This window comes from Onychomys torridus, chromosome 8 (assembly GCF_903995425.1).
Source record: "Onychomys torridus chromosome 8, mOncTor1.1, whole genome shotgun sequence".
NCBI lineage: Eukaryota > Metazoa > Chordata > Mammalia > Rodentia > Cricetidae > Onychomys > Onychomys torridus.
In genome coordinates, this window is record NC_050450.1 from 15,289,772 (window position 1) to 15,313,683 (window position 23,912).

The following is a 23,912-nucleotide window of genomic DNA, read 5'->3' on the forward strand; positions in this document are numbered from 1 at the left end:
AAGGGTGAGATGCATAGGGAGTGTCAACATAAGGCGATGATGATGATGATGATGATGATGGTGATGATGATGATAATGATGATGGTGATGATGATGATGATGATGATGATAATGATGATGATACGAATTCAAGGTCTTTGTGGCTGGGGCTGTAAATCAGTTGGTAGAGTGCTTGTCTAGCATACATGAAGCCCTGAGTTTGAGTTCCCTAACTGTAACAAGCATGGTATAGTATATACCTGTCATTCCACCACTTGGAATGTAAAAGCAGGAGAGTCAGAAGTTCAAGGTCATCCCTGTGTACATAGAGGGTTTGAAGCCAGCCTAAGATGCATGAGACCCTGTCTGAAAACAAGCATACAAATGCAGAGGATGTGCTTATTTTACCCAGGAACATACCACGATATTCCCAGTGGGTGGGGCAAAGCTGAGGGAGACCTTGACGGCTCCCTGCACTCCGCTGCTGGTGTCGCACTGGGGAGATGAGGTGAAGCTTAACCACGGGTCTGACCATGTGACTGTTGGATGGATGGGGCCAGGTGGACAAGGTCTGCAGCCCACCCACTCTGTTCTGGGACTGTCTGAGTGAGTTTGTCAGGTCGGAGTGCGTCCAGGCCAGGAAAGACCTCTGAGTGGAGCAGTTAAGATCATCTGGCTTTGGGGTCAGATTGAATCCACAGACAGAAACTGGACCTCAATGAGCGACCTCTGTGAGTTCCAGGCCAGCTCAGTCTACATAGAGACCTTGCCTAAAAAATTAAATAGAACTGATCTCACACGTCAATCTTCAGTCATGTGCCCCCCATGACGTACCCTCTGGCTGTGTTAGTCACTCACAGCTGGGATAGAACACCTTGACAAACACAACTTAAGGCGGGGTTGGGGCGCAGGAGAGGGTTACTTTAGCTCACAGTTCTAGGACACGCTCTGTCACAGGGGGGCATATGGCGGCAGGAGTGTGAGGCCGCTGGTCACCCTGCACCTCGGTGTGCAGGAAGGGATGGACACTGGTGCTTAGGTCACTTTCTCCAGCTCATGGGACGGTGCAGCCTGCATTCTGGGTGGGTCTTCACACCTCAACTAACCTAATCTAGAAACTCTCCGGGGGACATGCCCAGATGTTTGTCTCCAAAACAATCCTAGTTTTTAAAGAGTTGACAATCAAGACAGACAACATAAATGATTCTGCCCCGGTGGGAGGATCCTGTGTGGAGAGAGGGGACTGGCAGGAAGCATGTCTTGGGGCACCTTGGTGGCTAAGAGCAGTGGTTGATGTCCACTAGGCATGAGTTCAAGCACCAGCCAGCTGTGCCTCATATGAACTGTGTGACTTTGAGGAGGTCACTTCCTATCTCTGAACCTCAGTTTCATCATCTGAGCAATGGGAGCAGTGATACAAATGTCACTTGGACCAGCTGCTGAGTGGATCAGCAAATTGACTGTGTGATAGGCCCAGCTCTGGGGCCGTCTCAGGGGAAGTAGCCATCACACACTGCTAAGCAGGAACCTATGTCTGGAAGCCTACCAGACAGCAGCCTCAAGGAGGCCATGCACAGACAGTCAGTGAGTGACAGCTGGAGGGAGAATAATTAGGGGAGGGCCCGTCAGCGAGCGCACCTCCCTCTAGGTACCTGGTGTCTTAGGCAGAGTGAACTGCCCACTACTTCCCTGCGCCTGCCCAGGGCCACATGGCTGGGATATGGTCACATGTCATTCTGACTGCATGCCCACAGATGGACTGGGTTCCACTTCCCAGAGGAGAGAAGTGAAGTTGAACGTAAAGGCGCCACCCTGGATTCACAAGTGGCCTATGCTGGGGCCCAGTTCCTGAAGAGGAATCCCACCCCCCACACCTGAGGCTGGTGGCAGCCCAGTCCAGGGACTCTCAAGCCAGCTGACTCCAGCTCGGCAGACATGCACTATGCCCTCCCTTATTGATCTTAGGGATAGGGTTGGAGAAGGTGTGTTTAGGCAGCATCTCAACTTACTATGCAGCCCAGGTAGCCTTGAACTCACTGTACATCCCAAGCTGGCTTCAAACTCGTTCTGTAGCCCAGACTGACCCCAATTAACCAGTAACCCAGATTAGCTTTGAAATCATGACAATTCTCCTGCCTAAGCTCCCCATGTGTTGGGATTGTCTTTGTGAGCCTCCCGCATCCTGACTGGCTGCTCTCCTCTCTGCAGACGATGTGTTGTTGGCAGATGAAGAGATCTGGGACAGAGCTGGCCTCAGCCTGTGGGCAGTGCTGCTAATGAAGGTGGTGGGCAGGCAGTGTCAGTGGCCAGCCTCGTGGGGTGGGGGGTTGTTTTGGAAAGCATAGCTCAGTCGACACCCTATAAGTGTTAGTAAACACCCAAAGCTGAGGGGCTGGGGATCCCGTACTCCCAGAGCACAGCAATCCCCTGGAGGCAGTGTGGAACCTCACTGGCACTGTCTGTGCCCTCCTGCCTGCCTCAGCCTGTCCAGGCAGCGGAAGAGGAAACTGGCCTCCGGGCTTTTCTTCTTTCTGCTTTTGCAGCCTCCTAAGCCTGAGAAGCCTCCTGCTGCCCGGTTCTCCTTAAATGGCTCCTCACGCCTGCTGCCTCCAGAACTCACGCCCCTTCTTGGGCCCTGGATCATTGGCATTCCTGTTCTAACCCAATGGTCCATCCCCCTGCCGCAGGCATGGCTAGTGCTGCATGTGATGACAGCGTCGGGACTGGTTAACTCCACTCTTTGTTCTGGGACACAGGCAAACAGCGGGTGCCCTGCACAGCATGAGTGCCTATCCTGTCTCCATGCTCTCCTAGTCACCCATAAGGCCTTTGCCCAGGCTGTGCCTCCTGCACCCTTTCCCCATCTCCGTTTCCTCTCCCTGATTTACTTCGGTTCCCAGGGAGCCCCCAACCCAGAGCCTCTCTACTGGGATACACCCATCCTCCCAGCCCATTGTCTCACCTGAATCAGTGTTACCTCAGGGTCATTTGGGTTTGTGTGGTAACCCACTGGACCATGAATGAAAGAACGGGGACAGCCATCGGGTCAGAGGCTAGGGGAATGGAGTGGGTAAGTAGACAGGGGGGGGGGGGTAGAGTTCTCTCTGGAAAAGGGAAACCTAGAGCTTGAGAAATGTGGCCCCACCCCCATCCAGTCTCTGTCCTGGACTAGAGAGGAGGCTGAGTAAACAAAAGGTAACAATGAAGGGCACTGGGTACTGAACTATAGGAAGGAGAGGGGTGGGGACATCTAAGCAGATGGGCGGGCAGAAGATGGATTGATAGAGATCATTTCAGAGGGGATTTGACAAGGCACATTGTATCCTTGTGGGGTCATGCAAGTGGAAGAAAGGTAAGAGACGTTTTTACAAATGCACAAACAGCAGTCAGGTGTGGTGACACAGGCCTGTGACCCCAGCACTGGTGAAGCTAAGGCAGGAAGACTGTGAGGCCAGGGACAATCTAGGTCACACAGCAAGACCTTATTTCAAAACAAAACAAAAGCATCTAACAACAGCCACAAAAAAGAAAAAAACACAAAGCAATTTTATTGCTAACTAAAGTTTGGATGTAGACAAACATGTATTAAAAATACAAATAGGGGTGGCCAGAAAGATGCTTCAGCAATTAAGAAGGCATGTTGCTCCTACAAAAGACCTGGGTTCACTTTTTAGTACCACACAGCGGTTGACAACCTTATGCAACGCCAGTCCCAAGAGTCCAACGCCCTTTCCTGACCTCCTCAAGCACCAGGCACACTTGTGGTGTATAGATGTAAATGCAGGCAAAACACCCCTAGAAATAATAAATATGTAAAAATAAAATAATAAAATGTTATATTCATGATAGGGAAGCTAGAAAGGTGATATAAATTACCTTTTATTTCTTTTTAAAGAAACCTGTGGCCATGAAAGGACACCCACTTAGTCCTGGTGGCAGACACTGGGGTGACCACTTCTTTTAGGTACTATTCTTCTAGCTGGACTAGGTCACGATGATTTACCTCTCAGAATGACATTCTAATACCCAGAGGCACCATGGTTAGCTTGAGCCCTGTAAATACCATAGGGATCTTCAAGACCAGTTTCATGACCCAAAGCAACCTGACTTGTGTGTCTGTAAGGGGAACTGGTTGCCCAGAGGCCAGGAGGTGGGTGGCCTTCCCTGGCAGAACCAGTTCAGGACTTAAAAATAGAGCAGGAGTAACTACCCCAGCAACCCACTCAGTGCAGGATTTACTTCTCCAGGATTAATAACTGGCTATGGGGGGAAATTATTGTGTCATTACCACAGAAGTTTCTAGTAGGGAAAGTATCAGTCAATTGGCTAATCAATCTGGCATTTGTTGAACACCACCTGTATGCAGCTTTAAGATTTTCTTCTGGTAAAGACCGGAATTTTTGGAATTTTTTCTCATCCATGTAGCCCAGCTTTAACAGTCGTTACGCTTCAGTTCCTTGTTCTCAGCCATGGCTGTGTTTCAGAATACCCTGAGATATATCTTATCTCAAACTAATGAAGTCTGAACCTTCGGAGGCAGCTGCCTCTGTTCTTGGGCTGTGCAATCAGGAATAATCACAGTAGTGATGCTGATGTCATGCTCTGTCCTGTCTTTAGGGATGTGTAGATTATACTTCCCCTTTCAGTGGCAGCTTCCTGGAATGTCACCTTCTGTTCCTTTGTGTTCATCTTTCCTGTATCACTTAGTTTCAGGTATGTCTTAAAGTGTCATAGAGGTCAGGCCTGGTGGTGCACACCTTTTGTTTTGTTTTGTTTTGGAGACAGGGTTTCTCTGTGTAGCCCTGGCTGTCCTGTAACTTACTATGTAGACCAGGCTGGCCTGGAAACCACAGAGATCTGTCTGCCTCTGTACTCCAAGTGCAGGGATTAAAGGCATCTGCCGCCACCACTACCAGCAGTGGTACACACTTTTAATCCCAGTACTTGAAAGGTAGAAACAGGTGGATTTCTGTGAGTTCCAGGCCAGCTTGGGAGGGATATCTGTCTATCTTTGGACAGACAGGGTCTCATGTAGCCCAAGCCCTTTAACTTGCTATGTAACTAAGGATCACCTTGGACTCCTGATCCTCCTTCCTCCATTTCCCAAATACCAAGATTAAAAGAATGAGTCATCCTTCCCAAGTTATGAGGTGCTGAGGACTGAAAGCTTTGTGCATGCTAGGCAACTACTCTGCTAACTTGAACTCAATCCCCAGTCCCTTAATTAGAGAGTTTAACTCATTTATGTCTATTGTAGTGACCAATGTGTTTGGATCCACTCTGTTGTATTGTTGTTTATAGTGTTTCCCTTTATTATTTCTTAGTTCTTTACTCATGGTTACTGGATTGAGCTACTGTTTTCCACAATTAAATTTAGATCATAAGAGCACCTGTAATCCTAGCACTCAGGAGGCTGAAACAGGAGGATTGCAAGTACAGTATTGCCTGGTCTACAAAGTAAGACTCTGTTTCTTCAAACAAACAACAAACAAACAAACCAGGTTGGATTATGAGGTCTGAATGGGACTAATGAGGCTGAAAATACTCTGGCCTAGGTAATTGTCCTAATTATAACCACTGGGGTGTTTTCTTAGCCCTCCTATTAACCTATAAAGTTTAGAACAATAAAGATTTACTCATCTGTAGGGTGGGCCCATCTGGAACCCTTAATTCAGGGCTTGCATAAGTTTGGGGCTCAAAATATAGGCATTAAATGAACCAGGCATTTTATGGCCTGTCTATAGCTCATATGTCCAGGGGCTTATGGTCAAAGTCCTGTCCCCAGGGTCTGTCACAGAGGAAAGGAGATGGCAAGGAGTTGGGGAACAGGAACAAAATGTAGTGAGCTGTTACTGAATGTCTACAGAGTACCTGCTGGGCTGCTACAGCTCTTAGTGTAGACATTTACTGACCAGCCTAGGTACATAGGAAGACTCTGTCTCAGATAATGTTAATAATAACAGTAACAACCTCATTTAAAAAAAAAAAAAACAGAGCAATTCCACTGACTCCTCTTGAGTACAGACATGCAGATGTGTTAGGAGAATCACCGGGGCCCCCACCACACCAGCCAGTTCTGAAGCTCAGCATTCCACTTCCGTGGGAGCCAATGACACCCATCTTGGCAGGTGGCCTGAGGGTCAGAGAGGGAGCTTGTGTCATCACTGGGTGGGGTGTGTGGCCTAGGTTCCCGTGATGCTGATTCCTAGCACTTGAAAGTCCTGTTCGGAGGGACAGGTGGGGAGTCCCTTGTGGTCACATCTAAAAGAATGACTCAGCCTCAGTTTACCACCACTGATTGTTACCTTGCCTGTTACCTGGGATTAATTGTACTGACAAAGATGCCAACAAGATGTCAATTACCTTGTTACTCCTGGTAGTGAATGCCTCACCCTTCTGTCCCCAGTGTCTCTTGTCACTTTGTCTAGGGTGGGGTGGGTGTGGTTTAGTATTGATGTCCCCCTTGGACTGGTAAGGTTGTTTTGGAGCCCAGCTGCTTAGATTCAAATCCTGATGCTACAGCTTCTTAGCTGTGTGACCTTGGACAGGTTTCTAAAGTCTGCTGAGCCTCAGATAACTTCATTTAGAAAAAAAGATGTAGGAGTATAGGAGTTGCTGATGTTTTATAAAGTATCTGCTCAGTTCAACGCTGCTAATGGAGCCCACACACACGCAAGGCCTGGAACTAAGGGCCATTGAAAAGTGGTGTGTGGTGACACACCCCTGTAATTCCAGCAATAGGGAGGCTGAGGCAGGAGGATCATCAGCTGAAGGCCAATCCTAGCCACATAATGAGTCCCTGTCTCAAAAACAAAAACAACACACACACACACACACACACACACACACACACACACACACTAAAATGTGCAAAAGAGGGCCTGGTTATATAGCTCAGTAAATAAAGGCAGTTGCCACCAAGTCTGATGACCTAAATTTGGATCTACTTGGTAGAAAGAGAACTAGTTCCCTCAAGTTGTCCTCTGACCTCCATACGTGCACACCCATACACAACACACACACACACACACACACACACACACACACACACACTAAAATGTAATAAAAAGAAAGAAAAAGAACCCAGCCTTCCCACATCCTTAGTTTTAATTAAATGATACATGAAAAGGCTGAGCAGGCAATCGATAGGCACCTAGTGCATGCTCTGTGTTTAACTCTTGACATCCCAGTCATGTTTCGAGTCACTGTGTAGAAGAGGAGACTAGATTGGGGGCTTTACCACACCCAAGTCAACCTTTATCAGACCTGATGCTCCAGGAGCCAGTGAGCCCATCCTGGTTCCAGAGGCTGATAAGACCCGGAATGGCAGGTGGGACCTAGAATATGCTGTGGCTGGCAGGAGGCTCTGGGGAGGTGAGCAGTTCCTGGGAAGGGGTGTGCACTCCCACGTTCCAGGCATTCCTGCTCAGACGTTTCCCACCTGCACACACTCACCAAGACCGAATTAACCCCAAAAGGGAGGAACTGAGACAGGACCAAGGGGTGGTGCATGGGAACTGATTCAGGCCTGGAAAGTCAGGTGGCTGTGGCAAGAATGGAGTGCCAAACGCCCAAGGCCCTACCTCTACATAAGGAGAGGCAGGAAAATAAAGACATTTCCGGCAGGCAGGGCAGCAGGGGGGCAGGCAGAGACAGCTGGGGGGCAGGCAGGGACAGCAGGGGGGCAGGCAGGGACAGCAGGGGGGCAGGCAGAGACAGCTGGGGGGCAGGCAGGGACAGCAGGAGTGGAAGAGTGGCAAAGACCCGGCCTCTCCAGAGTCACTAAGTGACAACTGGCTCTCAGCATGTCTGCTAAGGGGAAAAGGCTGGGGACACGCCAAGTGTCCTGGGGGGCTATGAATGCTGCAGCTGGTGTCCAGCTCATCTTCATACACTGACCCGCTACAGTCAGACTGGTGCTTACCTAGGCAAGGCTGAAACCCTGGGTCATTTGGGAGTCAGGTTGTCAAAGAGCTGGAGGCAAAGGCCTGGCGAGTGTGTGTGTGTGTGTGTGTGTGTGTGTGTGTGTGTGTGTGTGTGTGTTTGTGTGTGTAGGTGGGTGGAGCAGGTGCCAGGGAGCAAATACTGACTTTATTAAGTATCCATGGGTACCAGACCCTGAGCGAGGCAGACATGCACTGAGTTCTTGCCTGATTCGTCCTAATGCTACACAGAGGCCCCAGAACCTCCTGGAGTCATGCCCCCCATCCAGGTCACATGACTTCCAGATCAAGCTTGAGAGACTTCATATGAATGAGTGTGAGTGGTCCCTGGTGGTGGTGCATGCTACAGGGGTCCAGCAGGACAGAAGTCCAGCAGGACAGGGGTCCAGCAGGACAGGGGTCCAGCAGGACAGAAGTCCAGCAGGACAGGGGTCCAGCAGGACAGGGGTCCAGCAGGACAGGGGTCAGGGTCTCCAAGACCCCTGTGTCCCTTCTTAGCTGGTGGGTGTCTTTGTTGGTATTGACAGGATTATGGGCTGCCCTGGCCATGCTGTGAATTCACACAGCACAGGGCTCAATTCCAGTTTCCCACTTTGCAAGTACTATCACTGTGTCCCCAGTATAAAGCAGGCCAGGCTATAGCTACGGAACTTCTAACAGCCAGTGACGGAGCCAGTCTACGGCTCGATGCCCTGCTCCAGATACATCCTCAGGACACAAAGAGAGACCTGTTCCTGTTTCTGTCCTCAGTAAGCTCTTGTCAGGTCCTCGTGTTCCCAGCCCTGGTTATGCCTATTTGTCCCCGCGGCCTGTGTTTTAGGGTTTCTATTGCTGTGATGAAAACCTATGACCAAGGCGAGTTGGGGAGGGAAGGGTTTATTTGGCTTACACTTCCACATCACAGTTCATCACTGAAGGAAGTCAGGGCAGAAACTAATACAGGGCAGGAGCTGATGCAGAGGCCATGGAGGGACTCTGCTTACTGGCTTGCTCCACGTGGTTTGCTCAGCCTGCTTTCTTATAGACCCCATGACCACCAATTTAGGGACAGCACCATCCACAATGGGCTGGGCTCTCCCCCATTAATCACTAATTAAGAAAATGTCTTACAGGCTTGCCTGCAGCCTGATCTTATGGAGGCATTTTCTTAATTGGGGTTACTTCCTCTCTCATGACTTAACAAGCCAGCACAGGCTCCAAGGAGGCACCAGCAACCTCCTAGTCAGCCTGGCCTTATTCTGTCCTAGGAGAACAAAGAGGGACATGAGAGGACCCTACTGGACTTGCAAGACCCTCTCAGCTGGCAGTCCCAGCCCACAGTCAGGCCTGGGCTGGAAGGGCCACTTCTGGGGCCTGCGAAGTCCTGGAGCCCATCCTGGTCCTGCTCCTTTACATTCGATAGAGTCTGAGCCGAGGCTGTGAGGTGGCATTTCTCAGGCCTCAGCATGACCCCTCCCTGACTGTTTTAGGTGGGTGTCTGATGGGCCACAGTCAGCCCTGCTCAGTTTGCTGGAAATCCCAGAAATATAGAAGGGACCATGTCCTTTTAAAGGAAATGGAGCTTTGCTCTAACTTCTCCAGCTTCCTCCTTAATGTCACTGTCTTCCCAGGCCCCTGGTGGCATTCAGCACCCAGGGCCTTTCGATCCTTTCTGTCTGCTGTCAAGGAAGTTTCTCTGTCTTTGTCTTTCATGGCCTTGGCCCACCTGGGCGTGTGGTTGGCTGAGCTGTGGGATGGAGATCATGGGGTCAATGGGCAGTAGTCACAGAAGTGGCATGGTGTTGTCTTTGGTGACAAGTAACAGGTGTCAGGACCCCCTGCTGAGTCCCATCCTGGCTTTGTGAACCTGGCTTCCAGGATCAACTTGTCAGCAATCAAGCTCCACCCCCAAGAGGAGGGTCTGCCTGCAAAAGCCACACACCGGATGGTGGCAGTGGCAGCCTCTGTTCCATTTATAATGACAACTCTAGACAGTGCAGAGAACCAGTGACGCCAGGGGCATTGTTACTGGTGATGTGCCAGGCCACCCATGTGCATTCCAGAAGCATGTTGGGTGTCTGTGTGTGGTCAGACAGTAGTACCCCCACTGAGGAGCATAAATGACCACAGATCTCCCTTTAGATGCTGCTCTGAACCCCCAGCTCAGTCCTTGAGCCCCATAAATGTCTTTGGAACTCAGTTTGGATGTCAGACACGGCCTTTAACTAGGCAGCAGGATGTATTGATCCCGTTGTAGGGATGATGAAACAGGGTCATGGGATAAACAATTCACTGGGCATAGTGGTACAGATCTGTCACCACAGCTACTGGGGAAACAGAAGCAGGGGGATCAAAATCTCAAGCCTAGCCTGAGTGCAGAGTGAGTTCAAGGTCATACTGTACAATTTTGATCCTGTCTCCAAATAACTAAAAAGAAGGCTGGGGCTGTAGCTCAGTGGTAGAGCACTGGCCTAGGATGTATAGGCCCTGGGTTCAATCCTCAGTACAAAAAGAATAGGGCGATTGTTGGTTGGTGTCTCCAGGGTCTGAGCCATGTCTGGAACGCAGGTCTTTCCCCTCCACAGTCCTCCATGTGACCCTGGGTGGTGCCTTTACTTCCAAAGTGGCCTGGGCAATGGGCAGATGGAGCTGATGGCTTCTGAGACACCTTCAGATGGCAATGTGCATTGACATCCCTGACCACTGCTCACACCCCTGCTAGCTTCTGGGCATGCCCTTTCCGTGGGGTGCTTACTAGCCCTGTATTCTGAGAGTGGGTGGGGTGGGGGTGCTTCCGTTTTCCTGTTCCAACCAAGTGGGACAACTGGATGAGGGTGGTGGGAAGGGCTGTATCTCAGCCTCCATTGAAGCCATCAAGAGTGCATGCCCCGTGTGGTTCATTGCTGAGATTAAAAGCCCAACCTGCCAGTCCTGTCCCTGTGCCCCTCCCTGTGGGTCCCACCCCCACATTCCTGTGCTGCTGGCATGGAACTCTGCAGCTCTTACAGGAACATATGGTCATCACTCTTACTCAGACCCCAAACCCAAAGAGCAAAAGCACAGAATGTTCCAGTCTCAGCTCTCATCACTTTTCTTTTTTTTTCTTCTTCTTTTTTTTTACACACCATTCAAAGATCCTCTTCTTCTCTCCTCTTCCCTCCTCCCACCCCTCCAGCCTCCCCCTCCCAATCTACCCCTCACTGTCCCCCCCATCACTTTTCTGTAAAGCAGGACATAATGCTGACCTGGAGAGACGGCTCAGCACATGAGAGCACAGACTGCGCTTCCAGAGGACCTGGGTTGAATTCCCAGCACAACACGGAGGCTCACAACAGTCTATAACCCCAGTTCTGGAGGATGCAACACCTTCTGTTGGCCTCTGTGGTGCACACACATACATACAAGCAAAGCACTCATACACACACACACACACACACACACACACACAAAAAAGATAAATTTCAAAAAAAAATTAAAATAAATAATGCCACTTATTTTAGAGAGCAGCAGGATTCCTGAGCAGTGTCACAGGCACAAGGACCTGCTCAGCACTGAGCTGGTGACAGTCAGACTCCGGAAACATTCACTGGCATCTTCCAGGTGACTGGGGTTGCCTGTCCCTGAGAAGCCAAGCCAGAAGAGTTCAAGGTCAGGCTGAGGTATGTAACCATTTGTGCTCAGCACGCTGTATCTGCCTTCTGCTTTCATGGCTGCTGCCAGCGCTGGACACTGACCTGGTGGCTCTGCCTCTTAGGGTGTTCAGGACCACTGATGGCTCCTCCAGCTTCTGCTACTCAGCCTGGCCTTACCCCTCAGCCCCACAGGTCCTAAGGTCACAATAGAAGGGGAGGCAGCATAGGAAGGTGTTTCCCAAGACCACCTGAATGAGCTTCCTTATGTAGCTGGAGGAGGGGTATTTGCACCAATCATAGCCTCTCACATGCAAATAAAGTGGGGTTTGCACCAATCACAGCAGTTCCTCTGCTGGGCCTCCCTCTCTACCTGGGTAGACAAGGTCAGCTCCAGTTCACTGAAGCTTGTGAGAGCAAAAGATGGCATGCAAACCTTCAGGGCTGGAACGTTTGGCTTTGATCACTGAGTGCTTTTTTAAAGGTGTCTACCAAGTGTTCTAGTCGGCTGGTGCTGGCATGAGGGCGGTGCCTCCAGCTATTTGACCGACAGTACTTTTGTTCAAGGCAGCCAGGGCAGCAAGCCAGAGTCCAACAGCAGCCAACTAGGGAGTCACAGCACACCATCCCCCAAACCTTCGCTTATTGACCGGGAAAATAAAAACCAGCCATGCTGACAATATAAACTTAACTTACCACTGTCACTAACAGTGACACTAACAGATTTTGACAATACTTAACACCAGCCGGGTATGCCAGGTAGAAGTGGGAACCTTCACCTGTCTCAGCCCCATCCCTCAGGTGGAAGGATCCCTTAAAGTCGAACCTGGACAGCAGAGATCCTGTCTCACCCCCACCACATATTCATTTTGTGAATAGACTTTTGTTTATATTGCAGGGGTGGAGTCCTGGGCCTCATGCACTGTGCCATCCCCTGGACTCACTCTAATTATTCTTGTTATTATTTATCTGTTGTTGATTTTTTTTTTCTGAGACACAGTTTCACACTGTAGAATTTCCTATGTAGCCCAGGCTAGCTGTGTACTTGCAATAATCCCCTGTCTTGGCCTCTGGGAAAAGATGTGTGCCACTATGCCCAGCTGGCCAGTCTCTTTAGAAAGAGCTTTTATAAGAAAAAAATATACTAACTCTGCAATTCACTCACTTAGTAGATGCAACTCTCGAGGTTTAGTATGTTCACAGATGTGTACAGCCAACCACACAATTCTAGAACATTTTATCACTCCCAACTCCCCAGTGCCACCGCCCCCCCCCCCCAATCCTTAGCACTCCTGAATCCTCTCCCAGCTCAGTCTCCAGCCTCATCTAATCTGCTTTCTACTCCTGGGGATTCCTCCACTCCACATTTCACATCAATGTGTCCTTTACATCTGGCATCTTGCCCTTAGGGTCCTGTTCACAAGGTTCATCCTTAGGGTAGCAGGCATCAGAGCTTCCCTTGGTTGTGGTTAGGCCTTCAAATCCTAATGCTGCAGCCCTACCTCCTAGGCACTGGGATTGTACTTTATGTATTCAGGTTTTTTTCCCACATCCCTGAACTATTTTATATTCTCACCAGCAGCACATGAGGCTGGACGACTTCTCTCTGTCCTTGTTAGTGGTTGATATTGTTTTATTATTATTATTACTATTATTATTATAACCATTTTAAAATGAATAAAAGTGTGGCAGTTTTGAGCACATGGCATTTTTTTTTTCTTCGAGACAGGGTTTCTCTGTACAGTTTTGTTGCCTGTCTTGGATCTTGCTCTGTAGACCAGGCTGGCCTCGAACTCACAGAGATCCGCCTGGCTCTACCTCCTGAGTGCTGGGATTAAAGGCGTGTGCTACCAACACTCAGCAAGCACATGGCATCTTAAACCAATCTATTAAGTATGTGCTGTATGCTATAAGGCCCACAAGATTATCAAACAGAGATGTTAAGGGCATGGACTCTGGACACTGCCTCATTTGGAATCCTGGCTCTGTCATGTAATTACTGTGTGACTCAGGAAAGGTTACCTAACCTCTCTGGTCCTTATTTTCCACATCTATAAAGTTGAGATAATAATATGGTTCTCCATCATGCTAATTACAGGGTTGTAAGAAGATAACATCAGAAGGGAGTAGGAACCTGGCATGCAGAAAGTCAGTATTGGCGCCTATTGTTATCATGATGTATGTTGTTGCCTTGTGTTGGGTCATGTGGCTTTTGCAGCATCTGTCTGGGTAGCAGTCAGTGCCCAGGAAGAGAACTGATGCTCTCTGTTCACTGGCTGTGTGACTCTGGCAGAGTGTTTTGACATCTCTGAGCTTCCTTTTTCTCATCCACACAAGCCTCCCTAAGTCTCGGCGTGAGAAAGATGCAGAGGTGGTGTTGCTGGCTGGCCAGTCACTCAGCCAAGGCCAGATGAGCAAGGATGCCTTTGTGCTCATCCTCATTCAACAGATGGAGAAACTGAGGCACATTTCCTGCCTGGAACTACCCAAGCTCCCCCTGGCCCCTCTTGGTTCCCAGCTCTCTGTGCCCCGTGCTATATGCTGAACTCTGCTGGAACAGTGATGGAGTTCCACGAGTGACCAGCCTGTGGCAGTGCTGGCTGAGCACATGACACATTTCCTGAGGGGAGGCTGGGAGGTCCTAACAGCAGCTGGGGCCAGCAGGAGAATGTCAAGGACAGCCTTGCCATCTCCAGGTGCAGTGGACAGGCTGCCGGTTAGAGCGGGAGGCAGGGTATTCTTTCTCCTACAGTCTGCACAACTAAGGAATGGGAGAGAGCAGGGTGGGCCCTGAGTTTTCCTCTGGGAAACTCAATGCATCCCTCCTGACCTGGCTTCTGCATGAATTCCCCCATTCTGACCCTTCTTGGCTCATCCTGCCGACACCAGCATCTATTGCTAGGCTTCTCAGAGCCTTTTACTGGCTTGTGACTTTGTCTGGGTGGGGGAGGCTTCCTAACTGCCTAAACTGACAGGTTAGTCCTTGAATGACTTACAGCATGAGGGTTCCTGGGCCTTTCTTTGGGAAAGGCTGCTTCCTCAGTTGATTCTGCAGAAGTGGTGGCCTGAGTCTTGTTCTCTGTGAGTCTTCATCCTGTGTGCCCTGGCCTGGCACAGGGCAGGTCCTTGCCAAAGTTGAGGAGGTGGGCAGGTGCGCTCACAGCTTCCATTTGCTACTGTCATTTCTGTCCCCAGCTTTGCTCACCTCGTTGGTACCCACCATGCTGGTCCTCAACCACTGGTAGGAGCCCAGGTCCCCAGGAGAAGCTGAAAAACGAACAGCAAGTGTTCTCTGGAGACCTGCTCTCTGAGGTTTGCGGCAGTGCACAGGAGCCCCAGGCTCTCCTGAACTAAGAGGGTCACTTTGAGGACTAGTGCCCCACTATGGTTTCTGAGCCTAACCCAAAGGATGCAGCATCTCCTTATTGAACGTTCTGGCCAAGACCCCAAACTTGTCCACATCTTTCAAAACCCATCTATATAATGGAATACTATGCTACTGTGGAATGGAGTAGTGTTTTCACAAAGATTGTGACAGGGATCGCCCTCACAAATGCTGGAAGAAACCAGACAGGGAGGGCCACAGATAAAATGGCCAGCATAAAATGCACACAGAGTAGTGGTTGTCAGGAGGGGAAGGGAGAAGGAGGTGGGAAGCAGTTGCTAATGGGCATGAGGTTTTGGGGGTGACAAACACATCCTTCAGTTAGATAGTGGTGATGGCTGTGAAACTCTAAATATACTAAAACCTACTGTATCTATATTTTCAACAGGTGAGCCAATGTGGTGTGAATTGTGTCTTCAAGAATATACTGAACTTGGCCCAGTGGCCTGCACCTATTTTCTTGATGTCAGTCAGCCAGCCAGGTCCTTCTGCTCTATTGAAATCATGGGTGGGGAAGGAACTCTGCAAGGGCGGGACTTTAGCATTAGCAAGGCTCTAGGTGCTGCCTGGGTGATTAACAGCAGACAGTTGCTATAGCAGGTGGGCGCAGTGGAGGAGGCAGCCAGCCTTGGGAGTCTCCAGTCTTGGGCAGGCCTCAGGTGCTTTAGCCCTGCATGCATTAACATTCTTTTTTTCATTTTTGGTTTTAATCATTCAGGAGATAGAACCTAGAGCTGGGTAAATGCTAGGGCAGGTGCTCCACCGCTGACCTGATCCTCAGCCCTGTTTTTGCTTTTTATTTTGAGATAGGGTCTCACTATGTTGCCTAAGCCATCCTTGAACTCACGGTGTAACCCTGTCAGGCCTTGAATGTCTCCTGCCTCAGCCTCCCAAGTAAATGGGATGACAGGTCTGTATCACTAGACTCAGTCATATTTCAACTCAGCCTGGGCCTCTGGGACTCTCAGCCCTCAAGTGTTACAGCTCTCAGGTGGCCCAAGAACCAGAATTCTTCTGCTCTTAGGAAGCAGAGGCAGGCAGATCTCTGAGTTCGAGGCCAGCCTGGTCTCAGAACAAGTTCCAGGACAGCCAGGACTATGTAGAGAAACCCTGTCTTGAAAAAAAGGAAGGAAGGAAGGAAGGAAGGAAGGAAGGAAGGAAGGAAGGAAGGGAAAGAAAGAAAGAAAGAATGAATGAATGAATGAAAGAAAGAAAAAAAGAAGAAGAAAGAAAAAACCAAAACACCTCAGCCCCTGCCACCTAGCACTACAGGCCTCTGTGGCTCCACACCATAGCCAGCATTGTTCTTTTGCCATTGTTAACCACTTTTCTGTGGCTTAACCCCATCTGCTGTTGGGGCTGTTGGTGTCCAGCACTCCTCACTTTTGCAATATACCTAGCCTGACAATTTCAGGGGAGGCAGAATAGAAGGGAAACATTCCAGCCAACTCCCCAAGTGAGGTAACACCTGCTTATGTAGGTAAAAGAGGTATCAGCACCAATCACAGCACACCTGCATGCAAATGAAGGTTCATATTTGCACCAATCACTGAATTTTCTCTTTGACATCAATCATAGCAGTCCTTCTGATAGAATGCCAGGAGAAGTGCCCCTGCTCTGGCTTGGGTAGGAATAGTTTTGGAGTCATCTTGAGTTCACCAAGTTTTGTGACATCAAAAACTTTAATGTAAAACTGTTTCAAACAGTTCTGACTCCAGCTGCCTTCAGGAGTCATTACAGCCAGCTTTGGCGGTCATGTAGTTTATTCAAGGTGTCCTTGGAGTGCTCAAAACACAGAGAGCTGGCATAAGGGCAGTCCTGCTATCTGTCTGACCCACAGTCTTTTTGCATGAGGCAGCCAGAGCAACAAGGGGGAGTCCATTCTCAATGTCTTTGCTTATTTGTTAGACCATGCACATCAGCAGCGCCTACAATAAGAACCCAAAGGACTATCATTAACACTCAAAGATTTCAACAATGTTTTGAGGGCTAAGTGCTTCAACTTGCCAAGTGCTGCAAGAACCGCTGGGTACCCCTCATCTATGTCTCAGTTCCAATATGGATGGCTTGAGCTAGCAGTGGAAGCTGCCAATACAAAGAGGACAACTCCAGGGGGAAACAACATGAACAAAAGATCTGTGCTTTGACATAACCAAATAGAAGCTTTAAATCCAACAGACAAAGTGAGGTCTGGTACCCTGGCCCCACACACTGTGAAGTCAGTGGCTTTATCCTGTGGGGACAAGCTAACTCCTGGACGTCTGGCTGGGTTGGCAGGCCCTGCTTGGGGCCTAGGGTGGGCCAGCCTGGGAGGCTGGAGGCGAGGGGCTTGCATTGAGTCCCAGCTCCCTGCTCCTTCCATCCACAGCATCTCCAACAAGGAACTCTCAGATTTGATCGAGCAGCTGCAGAAGAATGCGGACCAGGTGGAAAGGAACATTGTGGACACCGAGGCCAAGATGCAGAGTGTGAGTGCCCAGCTGTCCCCACCAGGGCCTTCTCCATCTTGGTCTTCACCTAGTAACACCAGCCCCAGGTCACCCACATCCAGAAGTCTTTGTGGTTGCTACGAGAAACACAGCTCTTGACATCTAGAGAGTGGGATCAGAGACCTGCAGGAGTCACTCTGCAGCCCAGGGCCTACAGGATGCTAAGTTCCTGCACTGGGCCTTACAAAGACTGAGAAATTGGGAGAAAAGATGGGAGAGGTGAAGTGGTAACCCAGTAACACAGTAGAGGGGTTCCTTAGCTTATACCATCCTCAAGGACATAGGTGGAGCTTCTGGGGTAGGGGTGGTTTTTTTGGGCAGAGCCTTCCTCAGAGTGCCGTTTCCCTATGAGCAGAGCTTCCCCTGGGTTATAGCAGGAATCTTAAAGGGTCTTATTAATAAAAACAAACCTGGAACCAGGTATTGGGGTGAATGCTGGAATATCAGAGAAGCAGAACAAACCACAGCCATCTCACCTTGCCAATTTCTTAGCTGATCCTGTTTCCTCAGATTGGAAGCTTCTGAGTCCTTATCCAAATGGATCTCAGCTGAACTGCTTCTCAAAAGCCTGAAGCTTAACCAGCTCTAGTTCCTGGTCTTCACGCCTTATATACCTTCCTGCCATCACTTCCTGGGATTAAAGGCATGAGTCACCATGCCTGGCTGTTTCCAGTGTGGCCTTGAACTCACAGAGATCCAGACGGATCTCTGCCTCTGGAATGCTAAGATTAAAGGCGTGAGTGCCACCATTTTCTAGCCTCTGTATCTAGTGGCTGTTCTGTTCTCTGACCCCAGATAAGTTTATTAGGGTGCACAATATTTTGGGGAACATAATACTAACACACTGGATGGAGCTTCCAGGTCTGGAGGAGAACTCTTAGAGATTTAACCTGTGGTAGGATCTGAATGATGTCTCCACTGTCTGACTGCCTCTCAAAGGGCAGGAGCAGGTACAGCCTGGGGCTCCACAGGGACACCAGGGGCATCTCCCTGTACACCTCCGGATACCACAACACAGTCTGCAGCTTTCTTTGAAGGGGAAGGCATATCACTTTCCCATTCTTTCTCTCTCCTCCTGACCCTGGAACTCCAGCGCTGGGGAGGGAACCCATTAAAATCCCATGGAATCCACACTAGGCAAGTCTTCTTCCGGCCTTCCAGCTGAGGTGTTAAAAGAACTGGGGAGTAGTCAGGTGACAGCTGGCCCCAGGAGTGGCTGCAAGTGGGACTGTTAGACTGAACAGAGAAAGCTGAGAAGCCGGGTTCCATCTGAATTTCAGAGCACATTCCCCCTGAGCGTCCACGGGCCCTGGTACTGTTCAGGACTCACTTATACTCTAGGGTGGATTGTTGTTTATCTGGAATTCAAGTGTAGCCAACAGCTGTGTTTCATCTGGCATCTTAGTCACCAGGCGACTAAGAGCCAGCCTGGAGCAGTGGGGGACTGAGGGTGAGGAAGCCATGGTCTTTGAGGCCCCACCTTGTCTCTAGCCTCTGTTGTGGCTGCTCCTGCTCCCACAACCACTTCTGACAGACGACGTGTGCAATCCCAGCCAGTCTACAGATGCCCGGAGTGCCCAGAGGGTAGGGACGCTGGGGTCAGGAAGCCAGGGCCAGGATGGCCCTGCAGGGACTCGGGAATGGGATCACCTTCCCCCTGCCTGGGATCCTTGACTGCTCCTCCTCAGCCTATATCCTCCACCACTCAGAATACCTGTCCCCTCCCAACATGCCTCTATTTTTTTTCCTGCTAACCCTTCTCCTGGTGCCCTGCAATGGTGTTTTGTTTTGTTTTTTTCCTAAATGAAAATCATCTTGTTGGGGTGTGTCTGTTTTCCTCACTACTGGAATAGTGCATGCTCATTACTAACATTTTAGGACAGATAAACAATATGATGGGGGACATTAAAATCCCATGGAATCCATCCACAGAGGTAGCCAACCTCCTCTCTCTCTCTCTCTCTCTCTCTCTCTCTCTCTCTCGTGTATGTGTGGGGGGGGGGGGGGGGGGGGTGGGGTGAATGTTCAGGCTTCCCTTTGGATTTGTCTGAGGAGTGACTCAAAGTCAAAGTAACAGCCTGCCTGTGCATGTTGAATGTGGTGCTGGAGATGGAGCCCAGTTCACTGTGTACCTTAGGGAGGTGCTATATCATGGACGACACCCCAACCCTTAGCTGCTTCTTAATTTCAACAGAACAAAGTTGAAAAAACAGCAGACAATTTTTTTTTCCGTTTTCGTTTTTCAAGACAGGGTTTCTCTGTGTAGTCCTGGCTGTCCTGGAACTCACAGAGATCCGCCTGCCTCTGTCTCCTGAGTGCTGGGATTAAAGGTGTGTGCCACCACAGCCCAGCCAGCAGCCACTTTTTGAAGAGTACCTGGACCAAACCATCTCCTTCCTCTGTCCTTTCCTCTCTCTCTCCCTTCCCCGTCCTCCTCCCCGCTTCTTCCCTCCCTCCCTTGTTTGCAGAAGGCATTATTATTTATTCATTCTATTGCCCGAGCTCGAGCAACAAACTGAACTGCTCAAAGGGCCAACAAGTTCAATGTTGGCACCATCGCCCCTCCCCAGGGTCAATTGCCCCTGCTCTCTCTTCCCCAGCCCCTGCCCCAGCCACCCCCTGCTCTGTCTCTTGTGGCATGATCTGCATATCCCTGTGACAGAGCTGTCCAATGAGGTGTCGTGTGTGCAGATGTCCGCTGCTGCAGACAAGATGGGAGCAGTGTCCCTTCATGGCCCCTCCCCCAACTGTCCAGTGCCCACGCTAGACCACCTCATTCTCCCATCTGTCCGTCAGTGAGTCTGTCATGCGCCAGCCCTGTCGGGCACTCTGATCTGAAGGACAGTTTTATCAGGGTGTTCCTCACGGAAAGAGCCCAGAAGTGACCCCCATCTATGAATTCACCCCTGTGAATCTGTGTTTTGATAGATAGTCACCTAGGCAGTATAGAATACCTAGATAGGAATTTTCTAGAAAGCCTTTGGTGCTCACCCCTAGAGTGACCACCCCCTAACTCTCTCACTGTCCACTAGTTTGGCTGACGTGTGCCCTCAGTCACCCACCCAGTGTCCCCCAGTAGGTCTCCTCATCTGAACCAGGTGTGTTCCACCCATATCACCTGCAGGACTCAGTAATGATTAACGCATTTTCCTTCTGAAGAATTAATCTTTGACACTGTGGCTGCCCAGGGTGGCCTTTGACTCCACAGCCTCAGCTCCAAGCCACTCAGGGAGCGGGGCTCCCTTCCTGCCCCAACTCCCCAGGTAGCCAGGAGTGGGAAGCCTGGGTACCATCTCATCCAGAGGAGCCATGCTCCTGTAGCCGACATTGTGGCCCCTCTGTACCCATCCCTCCTTTTCTTTTTCTGCTTTTATTTTTACTTCTCCAGTCCTCAGGTGGGACCCCAGGTCTCGCCTGCTAAGCACACATTCTGCCACGAAGCTGAGCCCCCCACTTTGTTTGTTTGTGTTTTTCAAACAGGCATTATTTATTGATTTATCTATCTATCTGGTATGTGCTCACACCATGGCACATGTATGAAGATCACAAGACAACTTGTAGGAGTTGGTTCTCTCTGTCTACATGCAGGTCCTGGGATGAACTCAGCTCCCCAGGCCTGGTGGCAGATGCCCCACCCACTGAACAATCCTATCAGCGCCCTTCCCTGGTTTTGTTTTTGTTTGTTTATTTGTTTTTGGTTTGGGTCTTTTTTTCTCTGTGTAGCTTTGGAGCCTGTCCTGGATCTCACTTTGTAGACCAGGCTGGCCTCGAACTCACACACTGAACTGCACCCCAGTCTCAGCTTTCCAGCTCACACCCTAATGCTGACAGCCTGCTGCATGGCTCCTGAGAGCCTCAACTCAGGCATGAAAGGAGCCTTGTGTTTGGCTCTTCCTTGGAGTCCTGTGCTCTGAGCCCTGTGATTGGCTCTTCCTTGGAGTCCTGTGCTCTGGGTCCCCAGTCATGTGAACAGCCCCCACTCTGCTCTGGCTTCCCTCTCACCACCGCCTCCAGCCAAGTACCCTCTCACTGGTGCCTCCCTCACGGCCTGCTCTCTGTCTTTCCTCAGGACCTTTGCACGGGCTGTTCCCTTTTCCTAGAACATACCTTCCCTTCCCTTCGGTTCTTCATGCCAGATTATGTCAGCGCCTCCGAGGGCCTTCCTTGAGCTGGAGCTAAAGTGTATCCCCCTTGTCCCCTCTCTGGTGCCTGTGAGCTTTATGTTGTTTGCCTTGCAGGAGGCTGACAAGCTTGGGCTATGAACACCAGGCAGGCGGAGCCATGCCTAGGTACCAGTGGGACCATTCACCCGGGTGTCTCGGTGCCCAGCTGTGTTTGCTGAGTGCCAATCTGGACAAAGCCAGAGGAGCCCCCAGCTAGCCCTGCCCCCCCAGGCCCTGTGCTATCATTACAGACTCTGAGTCTCCAATATTATCCTTTCTTTTCCTTCTCAGGACTTGGCCCGGCTGCAAGAGGGGCAGCTCCCTGAGCACCGGGACACGGCCCTACAGAAGGTTTCTGAATCAGAGAAACTGCTGTACGTGCTGGAGGCGGATGCGGCCATCGCCAAGCACATGAAGCACCCACAGGGGGACATGATCGCTGAGGAGTAAGTCACTTCTGTGTGTGGTCCCCTGAGGGCATGCGAGGCTGTGCTCCAGGCAGGAGGCTGGCACTCTCCGGCTCTCAGGACCCGCTCTTCACTGAAAGGTGTACACAGCACAGGTAGACATCAAACATGTGTACTAGAGGCCTCAAGCTATACTTAATGACAAGGTGGGGACTGAGGCTTTGGGAGTTGATGTGCCCACTGCTTCAGGACTCCATGGTCTTTGTATCTCCAGAGCTTATGGCCCACATCATAACATGGGTGAACCAGTGCCTACCCTGTATGGTCAGGAGTCTTTCCGTGTCCCATATGTTCCCTGTGCTTCTCCGTATGTGACACACCCCTGCCTGTGCCTGTGCTGGGCATGTGCTTCAGTGAACAGTGGTCTTGCCTATTTCTTCCAAAACCTTCTAGAGTAGCCCTCAGAGAAAATAGAGAGGAAAGGTTGGGGAAAGCAGACAGGATGAACAACATGATTCAGAGGCAGTCTGGTGCCCAAGGCCACTGTCCCCACTCTACGTCAGTGGTGTGAAGCCCAAGCTGAGACCCAAGGCCCCTCTAAGGCTTACATAATGATCCTTTGGGCAAGTCCCACTAACATGGTAGCTTGTCCCCCCACGCAGCATCCGCCAGCTGAAAGAGCGCGTGACCAACCTTCGGGGAAAACACAAGCAGATGTACAGCCTGGCGGTGAAGGAGGCCGACCCGAAGGTCAACTGGGCTGCACTGGTGGAGGAGAAGCTGGTATGGCCTGGAGCAGGGTCATCTCACAGCACCTCGCCCTGCTGAGTAGGGGTCACCATTAGGAAGTCTCCTGAAATTGTGTAACAAGAGGGGTAGGGTCCAAAGGACAGTGCCTAGCCTGGAGTCACACATCAGACCTCATTCCCTGCCAGCTATGCCCCTCATGCCTAGCTCGTTGGTGTCCTAGCAAGACTATGTGGGCAGACTGGCAAAGCTGTGGCAGACACAGCTGGGTGACTTTGTGGCATGTCTCAGCCACTGTTAGTAGTGTGACCCCGGGAAAGGGACTTCCCCTTACCTGTCTCCCTGTAAAATGAAAACAGCACCCAGGGTCCCACAGGTCACCGTGAGATTAAGGCATGAGCATCAACAGTGGTCCAGAGAGATGCCTGCTACCACTCACTCCAGAAAAAGTGAGGGAAAATGCACTCATTCAGCCGGGGTCAACAGCCCAGGCTCCTGGGGGCTAGGTTGAAGTCTGCCCCTAGCCCACATCTCCCTGGTGTCTCTCCACCGACCCACCAGGACAAGCTGAGCAGCCAGGGCTTTGGGACTGACCTTCCTCTGGTGGACAGCCAGGTGGAACAACACAATATCTTCCACAACGAAGTCAAAGCCATTGGGCCCCACCTGGCCAAGGACAAGGTGTGTATGTGGTAGAGACTTGGAGGTATGGGGCTGAGAGGGGCACATTTGGTCTAACCTCTTGGCTCTACCCACAGGAGCAGAACAATGAACTCCAAGCAAAATATCAGAAGTTGCTGGTGAGAAGCCTTGGGGGATGGGAGAGGACAGGGGTAGGGGGTTTATGGGCTGGGGGCTTGGGACACCATGATCTTCTAAAGTGTCACCATAGCAGTCTGTGAGGTACTGGGGTGGAAGCCAGGGCTCTGTGCATTCTACGTGAACACTCAACCAATGGGGCAACACTTAGCCCTACTCAGTTCTTTAGGCAGCATTACTACATGCCAAGTAGATGCCATGCACTTTCTAGAGCATGCTCCAGGCTTGTGTGCACATGTGCTTGCATTATGAATGTGTGCATGCTTGTCATTGTTCTTTTATTGTTGTTGTTTTGTTTTTAAGACAGGGTTTCTCTGTGTAGCCCTGGCTGTCTTAGAACTCACTCTGTAGACCAGGCTGGCCTCAAACTCA

The 23,912-nt window shown here is 50.4% G+C and overlaps 1 protein-coding gene across 1 annotated transcript in view; it reads left to right on the forward strand.

Moving 5' to 3' along the window:
• Positions 1-23,912, forward strand: part of Ppl (periplakin) — a 47,812-nt gene that overhangs the window by 2,844 nt on the left and 21,056 nt on the right. Inside the window, exons 2-6 of the mRNA XM_036194616.1 lie at positions 17,284-17,383; positions 21,859-22,013; positions 22,637-22,757; positions 23,283-23,402; positions 23,480-23,521. Of these exons, the coding sequence (XP_036050509.1) occupies positions 17,284-17,383; positions 21,859-22,013; positions 22,637-22,757; positions 23,283-23,402; positions 23,480-23,521 (538 nt within the window). The remainder of the gene's footprint in view (positions 1-17,283; positions 17,384-21,858; positions 22,014-22,636; positions 22,758-23,282; positions 23,403-23,479; positions 23,522-23,912) is intronic.